This window comes from Dicentrarchus labrax, unplaced genomic scaffold, assembly GCF_905237075.1.
Source record: "Dicentrarchus labrax unplaced genomic scaffold, dlabrax2021, whole genome shotgun sequence".
NCBI lineage: Eukaryota > Metazoa > Chordata > Actinopteri > Moronidae > Dicentrarchus > Dicentrarchus labrax.
In genome coordinates this window covers 16,341,483-16,351,367 of record NW_026136701.1, presented here as the reverse complement: position 1 = coordinate 16,351,367, position 9,885 = coordinate 16,341,483, and the positions used below count along the sequence as shown (strand labels likewise).

General features: G+C 37.7%; 1 protein-coding gene across 2 annotated transcripts in view; it reads left to right on the top strand.

Moving 5' to 3' along the window:
- The first annotated feature begins 5,554 nt into the window (after window positions 1–5,554).
- st18 (ST18 C2H2C-type zinc finger transcription factor) overlaps window positions 5,555–9,885 on the top strand; it is a 41,251-nt gene continuing 36,920 nt past the window's right edge. For both annotated transcript variants that reach the window (XM_051405751.1, XM_051405744.1), the window contains exons 1-2: window positions 5,555–5,632; window positions 6,641–6,815. In XM_051405751.1, the coding sequence (XP_051261711.1) occupies window positions 5,579–5,632; window positions 6,641–6,815 (229 nt within the window). In that variant the 5' untranslated portion in view covers window positions 5,555–5,578. The remainder of the gene's footprint in view (window positions 5,633–6,640; window positions 6,816–9,885) is intronic.

Here is a 9,885-nt window from a genome sequence, read left to right as displayed (position 1 = left end):
AGCTCTGTTAGGAGTGTTTTATAACAAATAACTATGAAGTCATTTTATGTAGCTAGAAATTACAAAGTGCTTTACAAGGAAATAAGGGGGAAAAAAAATACACATACAAACTGAAAATAAATACAAATTCCAGATGGTCATGAGCACAAACATACATGTTTTGTATTACGTATGTATACCAACCTACATATGCACATAGACTTAAATGGAAACATGAAGACAAATTAAAAACATTTAAAAAGCCTTTTGATAACAATAAGTTTCCACAGGCAATTTAAATGAGGTTACTGATTTTGAGGTGCCCTAACAGCACAATTGTACCATAGATGCCTGTTGTAATGGACAAGACAATAACATAAAGTGCCCCTTGCACTTCTCATACACAGTTGTTAGTACTGAGGACTGTAACACTTATCGTTTCTTTTGGACAAATGTTTTTTACTTAATACTAAATTGAAAATTTTGTGACTTTACAAACAATATATCTCTATTCACAAGTTAATTCAAATTAATCTCTGTTATCACTATCATGCAAAAAGTTCAAAGGTAACGTTAACTTTTTTTTTTTTCACGTACAAAAGCATAAATTCATCACAGATGTACTCCAAATAATTGTATAAGGACAGGTATATTAATGCGGCTTTCAAATGCCATCAGCTGAAATTCAAAGACACATTATAATGGCTTTTCTCTGCATGTCAACATATGCTGGAGGCAGTAAATTAAGGTTTAGATGAGTAAATGTGAAATATCAAAATGATGTCAGAGACAACTCACAGGGAATGTCATACAGCCTCAGATCTCACCCTTTGTTACTGATATCCTCTGTATTTGAAGATAATACACAAGTTGTATTTGATTTTCCAATATCTCTGACACTATACTAGATAGACGGAGCTGCAAATAAACAAGCATTATTTGAAGAGTAAATATATGCATGAACTTCAAATGATGGATAAATGAAAATAAATAGGAAAGCCTTAACATAACATTTATATTTTCGAAATCTAAATGGAACGAGTGTGCTGAAGAAGAGCCAAGAGGCATTAAGGCTGAAACTGCAAACCAAGGAGTAAATCGACTTAATGCCATCACATTTCCACCCTATTCATGCCTAAGAAAAGGGTTAGGGAAAGAGATTAGGTTATATATCTGCTGTCAGGGACTGAAGAGACCAAGAAGAGAACTTCACCTAAACAGAATGATGATCAAACAGACATGCTTTAACAGACATGCTTCATAATCTCATCCTTTTTTGTCCCCTCTCTGCCTTGACTACAGGTTCAGTAGAAAATCTTAGACAGGGGCAGATTAAATGTGTGATGAAATGTCTGAGAAATATGTGAGAATGCGCAATATAAGGATGGTTGATTTTCTACCCACATGACAAACATAATCACTATTAGTAACACATATCCACATAAATATGATAATTCAAAATTTAAACACATTTATTGGGTTCATATTGGAAATCATCACCATCTGATGGCATAGTTTTATGGATAATTACCGCCATAGAGATAATGCAGCATATGAAAGGAAAGCTTTGAGGCTTCTCCACTCACTGGGAGGAGAGTGCGTAGGTTTAGTTGTGCATCTGAGCTGTACCCAAAAGGCAAATATGTGGAAAGTTTGGTGACAAGCATCCAGGCATGTGGTTAACAAGATTGCATCTGCAGAGCAGGAAGTGTAGGATACAACTTAACTAACGTATTTAAAGGGCAAATTATTTTCACATTAAGTTCAATGCCATCAGTAATCCTTCCAAATATAGACAGAACTATTTCATTTTCAGTGGAAAATAATTATTCAAATACCCTATAGTGCAAATCCCATTAATTTACTGCATGACACAGTTTCCTACCACAAAACAAAACGGAAAAGAATCCAGTAAACATTAAAATCTGTTGTCTTATTTTGGTAATCTGGTGCTTACTGACAAGTAAATAATCAATACAAATAGTTCTGAAGTGTCTGAAAATAGACAGGCGATTTAAACTGTAACTAACAGCCATGCATTTTCCAGCTGCAGTGCAGTATTGAGGAAATGACACCAGCTTTGATGGGTTGTATAGCTTTTGAGATGAGCCTCTTTATGCCGCTTGCAGTTCCATTATGGCTTTGTTCGAAAGCTTGTTTACCTGCTGATAACATACACTGGTGGATTCAGGAGCACCGATCCAAAATCTGCTGCCAAAGTCACTCAAGTCTCATTGTACTGCAGGAGGGGAAGAATGAAATGTTTATGCGGAGGGGAATGCAAATGCTAAATGTGAAATCAAACTATGGGACCAATAAGGGATCAGTATAACTTTGCCAGGTTTTATTTTTAGCCCAGTTGCAATGCTAGCTTTGTGGAACACTCTTCAGTTTAGCCTCTGTGCATCTGTGTGCTTAGGTTTTACTCAGAGGAAAAATGCTGTTCCATTTTTTGTTCACAAAAATGTTTAAAACTGTAGATTGTTATTTTCCCAAACAGATTGAAAAGAGCATAATCCGATTCAATCATGCTGCGTATTAGTTTAATTAAACTGTAAATACCGTACCTGGTTGAAGAAAATACCTGTATACTGTACCGTCTGTCTCTGATAATATTCAGTATCAAATAACCAGCAGATCAAAAGCTGCTCATCAAATCTCATCGTTGTACATCACTTGAATATTTTTGGATTTCACTGTTAGAAAAGCTATGGTCTCAGGTCAAAGGAATAGCCCCTTGGTTTGCATATTAAAGAGGATTTGCTAGACCTCTGTTAGCCATGCATCCCCATGCAGGCAGGTCTCCAGGGGGCCAGCAGGGCCCCACAGACGGGCAACTAGGGGGCCAGGTGACCCTGTCTCTGAGGTTAGCAGGAAACACTAAAGAGGGATGGGCAGGGAGCTGAGGAGCCACTGAGTGCGAGTGTGCAAGGCTGGTGATGGCAGCTGTCAATGGTTTGGAAGGAGAAGCAGACAGATTGTGCGTTCTGTTGGTGCAGCCAGTTCGCCACCTGGCAGGCTTTTCCTTGTTAGAACTTCTTGCTGTTTCTGTTCTCATCAGAGAAATGTTTTTCCTCTTATCCTCTGTGTTCAGGGGAAGTTAAATTTGTCAAAATGTTTAAAGATGTTTAGTGAAATGCAATTGTTTAAAGTACGCTCTGTGCATTCTACAGATTTGCTGCTGCTCTTGTTTGTTTTTAAATGTGGTAAAAAAGGAAAGGAGCTATATTTGTGAATGTAAACCTTTCTTGGGATGATGGACTACTTAATAACATTTTAGAAAATTAATACATACAGAATTAGAGAATGTAGAGGGTGTTACCTTGACCATGATTGTTGACCTTCTGCTACACTATTAAACTGTGTTTTTTAAGAAAGGGGTATGTTTTAAGGGGTAGGATTTTCTTAGAAAAAATAATCTGTAACTTTCAAATCCCATCATAGCCGTAAATACTGCGCCATGTTGTTTAGTTGTTAAGAAAAAAATGCAAACGTAAACCATGAACAGCTTAAAAGTACATTTAAAAATCAAATTTGGCAGTCAGTCCTTGTTCCAACAGGATTAAAAAAAAGTCTTTCATTTGATATAAATATATGCAAAGAGAGTGGTGTGGTGATCTGGGTGCCAGAGGTGGCGCTTTACTCTGGATATTCTGGCTTGGGCCTGTAAGGGACATAAATTAACATGAATTAACACATGCATGCAATAAGAAAATAATTAATTCAAGTTATCAGTCACCTCTTCCATTCCAGGAATCTGATTGACAAGATAAAGTAATGTGCAAACTGCTTTTCAAAGCTAACAGCCTGGAGCACCCCTCCTATTAGTTAGTCATTCCCTCAGTATCACACCCGGAATCTGTCATTTCACAATTTTCTCCTATAATGCATATGTGCCGCTCTCACCACTCCACTACAGCAACTGCCATCTAACAAGTTGACACAGAGAATGATACAATTCACGTCCAGTATTCAGTTCCATATACAGCAAGCATCTGAGGCAGACGGGTCAAGAATATGGTACATTCTGTTCTCTCTCAAAATTGCTTTTCCAGGACTATAGAGACGCTAGATAAAGCTCCTATGATATCCTATATGGCACCTAAGAGGAGTTTTTAGGATTTAAAACACTCACCAGGTGTAAAAATAGTTTGTGTTCGTGAGATTATGCAATATCTCCCTTTATGAAGATTCACAGCTGTTTACTTTTTATAAATCTTACTGTGATTCTTGATAGCCATACAAGTTTTCATTTTACCTGTATTAAATCAGCAAGTCCCTAAAGATACATTATCTCTTTTACATGAACAACCACATAAGACGTAAAGCACTCACACAATAGACATACATTCACGTATTGCATGACTACTTACAAGTTATGTGTATGTAGTTTTTCCAAATACATTTTATATCGTAAATTATTACAAACCCAGGACGCGTAGCACGAAAATGCTGTTTTGTTGCAATGCTACAGCAAATACAGCAGGTAAGGCTACATTATTGGGACTCCCTGAGGTTGTGTGTTTTTGAATAAACATAACGACGTTTAAAAAATGTTGTAATGTCAGCAACCGTTACAGACTATATTTCAGTCTCGTACTGGCATTTTCATCTTTTAACATGCTGTCTGCTACGTTAGCTAGCAGAGCCTGTTCGCAATGACATATAGCAGATAAAGGAGAACCCCAGGGATGTGTATTTTCTAATGAACATAATTATTATATTTATTTAAAAGTTTTTTACACAATTGTGTGTTTTGATAAATAGGTCCGTTAGCATTAACATTTGTTGTCTACTAATTTTGCTAGTTTAGCTTGGTGCTTAAGTGTATGCTACCTGGTTGTTTTAATCATGATCATCCTTTTTCTGTAAGGCCTCATTTAACCAATTCGGTAAGGGTTGGTTATAAGTTAAAGCTAGCAGGCCAGTATGTTTAGCCAGCTAGTTAATTAGCCTGTGTAAGCTAGTTAGCATATTTCTGTTGGTGGGCACAGAATCAAATTCAAATGAGCTTAATTGACAATACATTTTTGCCAAAGCTAAATCTGTTTCTTTAATTGTGCTTCATTTGTAGCGTCTTTGCTGGAATAACAAGTGAAAATCTTTACATTGCAGGTGACTCATTTGAATTGTTTTGCTCGTTATGTGTTATTAATGACTTTAATACACACACTACCTTTGAAAGAGTATTACACTGCTATTAAATTAGTTTGCAGCATGCTTATAAAGTATGACCAAAGGGGGGCTAAGAAAAAAGCAAACCAAAACGCACACTTGTCCAATTTGGGCAGAAAGAAAAAAAAAAAAAAGCTCCAGAGGACGATAGTGTGCACAAAAGTTGTTCTGTTGCCCGTGAGTTGTGGTGTCAGCCGGTCCCAGTCCCTGCGGGCCCTCACCGTGCACTGTGCAGGCCTGACGGGAAACTGACTGCAGCTCAGGACATGGCCTCGTTTGTTCACGGTCCCCCCTCTCTGAAAAGAGTTATGCTGTCTGTTTTGAATGGACAGCGTTTTTCTTTGTGTGCTCGATCAAAACAGAGGGCAAAGTTAGTCAGCAAGTTGCATAGCTTCTGCATTCTGATTCTTCAAGCCTCTTTTGTATGAAGTTTAGCACAATGTTTTACACTGTGTTTGACCTGAATGGCATGCTGGAGGTAGGAACAATTTTCCCAACTACAAAATAGAAAAGGGTAGAATGTAATTTTGCTATCAAATACTACTCATTCATGTTTTTTACTGTAGAACTTAACAAGTAAAATGATCATATGGGGTTAAAAACTCAGCTGTAATACACAAAATGACAGAGTGCAGCGTTGCTGAAATATTTATGTGCTTTTATCTGATCTATTTCCTAACCACAAGGTATTTGCCTGCGAATCCCTGGCACTTTTGATATTACCTGAAGGCAAATGGTATATAGATTTATACAAGTTATTTACAACAACAGCCAAGCCATTCCTCTGGAAACTAGGCTGCAGATCAAAGGATTGTTTTGATCTCTACTTAGCATATTTGTTTAACCTAGCCAGTGATTCTGAAAAGTGCACAAGCTTTTCGGTGATATGCAGAGCACCCTTTATCCGTCTTTTTCTTCTGTTAGCTCTGGATTTAAGTACTTTCTGTATTTAGGAGACAACTGGATTTGCCAGCTTTTGAAATTTAGTTGCCCACTGCTAGCAGTCTTGGCACTCAGAAATAGATAACTAGGTATGTTCCACTGCTAATCCTGATCGGCCTTGTAATAGTATTTGCGGACTGTACAGCACTCAATTAGGGCATAATGTGCTATTTTTATTTCCTTTAAGTTGGATTAAATGTGAAAGCATGTTTGTTTGTTTTTTTTCAGTTTCCATCTACTGTTTACTGTGAGGGTACTTTGCAAAGTATTGTTTTAAACTGTTTCAATCAGTACCACTCTCTCCACACAGGATTGCAAAATGTCAGGAGAAAAACAATGTCCAAGCGCTCTCTAAAAAAGATGCCAGGGCAATCAGGAAATTTTCTGGAATGCTTAAGAGAATGCATATGCACACAATGCCCTAATTCTCCCTTACTTTGGGTTTGGGAAAGATGAGCCCAGGTTTATTGAGAGCCAAAAAAGGGGGCAGATGGCTCACAAGAGGGATAAACCTGGGAAGTCATGCTGTAAATGTGTTTTACAGAAAACAATGAAAGGAGCGGACAAAGCGATTGTGGCAAAGTCCTTTGGAAAATGGAAAAGCAGCTCTCTAAGGTCCAGGACCATGGAGAAGCCGGATGAGCCGTCCGAGGAGAGTAAGGAGGAGAGCCTTTCCAACTGCACCTGTGAAGCCCCCCAACTCGGCAAGAAACCAGTTGGTAAAAGTACCTTATTTTCTTATTTCAAGTCTATTCATACTGCTGTGTCTCTGAGCTTATTTTTCTTGTGGCAATGTTAATTATTACTGTGGTGACTTGTTTTTTTTTTTCCATTTGACTCTCTGGCCTGCCATATCCGGTGAACAAACAAACCACATTGTTGGGCAGGAGAATTCCTTTTGAGGGAAAGTGTGTCTCCGATGATACAGTGTTGCCAGAAAAAGACAAAGCAAAAAATAGCAAACACAAAAACAGTCACAGGTGCATGGGAAAAAGAGAGAACCGAGTGAATGGTCACTGCGGTCCCCAGGAGGTCTTTCAGTGTTAGCCAGTGCGGTGGGTGGACTTCTGACAAGGACGTTGGTTAGCAGCCAGGTGGAGTGTGTAACTGAGAATGCCTCTGTTTATTCTTTTCACATGCTAATGTGGCTCCTATGTGACTTTAATGCGGCAAAACTTTTTCTTGGAGTTAACATTTTTGTTGTTTCAATACCTGCTCTTGTAACACAGTAGTGGGCTGATTCAAAGCCCCACACTCTTTTATATAGGTTTGGGACTGTGCCAGGGATAGAGATATATTAACATTGCTGTATGTTAAAAGAAAGATTTTACACAGGCGGAATATTTTCAGTGCAAACAGGTACAAATTTGGCTTTTAAAATCAGGAATGATGCGTTGTCGTGATTTGTGTTATGATCATAATTAAGAGACGTGTTTTTTACATTTAAAGTATGTACATTAATAAACTATGGATTCGTGGAGGAGGCAGTTGTGATGGTTCGGTGTTTATGTGGAGGTAAAAAAAGCAAAATGTTCTAACAAAAGTGACATATGGCTTTCAAATGTACTCTTTATCATACATTTATTTCATGTAACGTTTGACTTATCTTATATGCAGCCTTTTGTGTTCCATATTGTGTAAAAAATGTGGACTATAATATCTTATAAATTTGTATTCTTCCACAAAACCTGAAATCAGGCTTCTGACACTCTGTAATAAAAGACTACATGAGGGACCAAGTTCTGAGCAAATGCACCCCTATGTGGACAAAGTAAGAACAGAGGGGTATTTAGATGACACAAACAGGCCATGCAGTCCTTACCGGGCCCTTGTTTCTCATTCCTGTAATGCTATCTAACTTGTTAGTGTAATAGACTATCAATATTGCAGTAAACATACTCTAAAATATATCTTAAGCTTTTATTAGTGGTTCATGAGCCAGCCTAACGTCTAATCCAGGAGCACAGAAGAGCAATATGGCCTCACACTATGGGTCTTTCCATACCTTGTAGTGTACAATCTGTAAATAGCTTAAAAGGCATTGCATCTGCCATCTGCACTTCTAGGAACTCTTCTGCATACCCATTAAAACAAGCTGTCTCAGAGGACATCATTCGTATTTCAGCCTCAACCCTGAATTACTGTGTGTTCATTATAATTATAAGGGAGGAGTGTTGCCAGGCTAGCCTGCAGAATGCCAGGTGCACACTTCCATAATCTACCATTTTAAACAACTCAGAGCATTAACAACAGTATCTACATGCTATTCAGCCATTAGTTCACTTTGGCTTTCATGCTAAAACTCGCAGTCATCAGTCATCCGAGCATTTTGTATGCCGCAACACACATACAGGAAGAAAGTGCAATACTTTGTAGTGTTCCATTTTCCTAAGCCTGCTTAGGTTATGTGACTGAGCCATGCCGCTGTGTGAAATTTTATCCCGATACTGGCACTGTATCCTTGTGAGGGAGTCTTGTAAAATAGGTTTACTTAGCGCCTTTGCTGGCATTTTCCGAAGATAGCAAATGCACAAACACTGTCCATGATCGGATTAACTGTTCAACAAAATGATGTAACTCTTTGTCTTTCTTGTGTGGCATAGGTTTCTCTGCTTAAGTTTAGTGGTCATCCAGAAGAGAATAGAGACATTTGAAATCCAGTCACATCATTATAATCCATATATTATGAATATAATAGATGACAACCTTGGTTAGTCATCCTTTGTCACATAAATGTAACATGTGAGTGCTCAGAGTGAATTGCTCATCCCAAAAAAATCACTATATTCTCCAGAGAGTGTCTCAAACTGCACAGCGGCTTTCCTTAATTAACACAAGTCCTAATTTGTAAGGCATTAAATTTTGAACTTAGCCTGATGTTCCTCTCCAGTGTTGAGGCACAGGATTTAAATTGTATGTGATAAGTGTGAACGATTTTTTTAAAGCATCCATGTACAGTATAAAGTACGCTATGCCAAGTACACAGAGAACATGAATTTGCACCTGAGGACATATAGCTATACATCCAGAGTCACAAGGTGTGTCAACACAAAATGTTAATTACACAATTTATGACAGAAATCAGTTGAAATATCTCCATGGATCTCGCTTATTTACATTTTAATTACTACTATTACTTATTCTTATTTTTTGGATGTGACCATAGCAAGCCCAATTCCTCCCCTACACTAGAAAGAAGCAAAATGACTGTTTTCCACTGGAGGTTTAGATGCTTGTTTATCACTTTTAAATACCATCATCTTTGCTGAAATCCCCTCTCAAAAGAACCTTTCACTTGCTGGAATAAATTCAAATTAAAATTTAAATCCCTCTTTGCATTTCTTCAGCCTTTTTTAAAATAGCTGCCTCCTTTTAGAAAGCTGTTTATGTAGTGATCTGTTCATAATCCAGTTTGTTTCTCAACAGCGAAAAACACAGAAATCGTATTATCACTATCTTGGAGAGATGATGCGAGAAATCAGGAAGTATAAATGTCTGGATCTGTGGAAGTTTTCAAAGTTGTAAAGCTGAAGAATATGGCAAAAGCCTTTCAATAAAGTAGTCTGTAACACTGCAATTTGACTTGCAAATACACAGAAATATAAAGTACATTGTGCCTTGATAACTCAAAAACATTTCACCAACCTTTAGCAAAGCTAATGTAGAGACAGACAATATGTGCTCATTCAACAAATACACAGTATTTTGGCATGTTTCAGACAACGTGTAGACAGTATTTCACATATACTGTAGATAGATGGCTCATCAGAAACGCTGGTGTGTGTGACA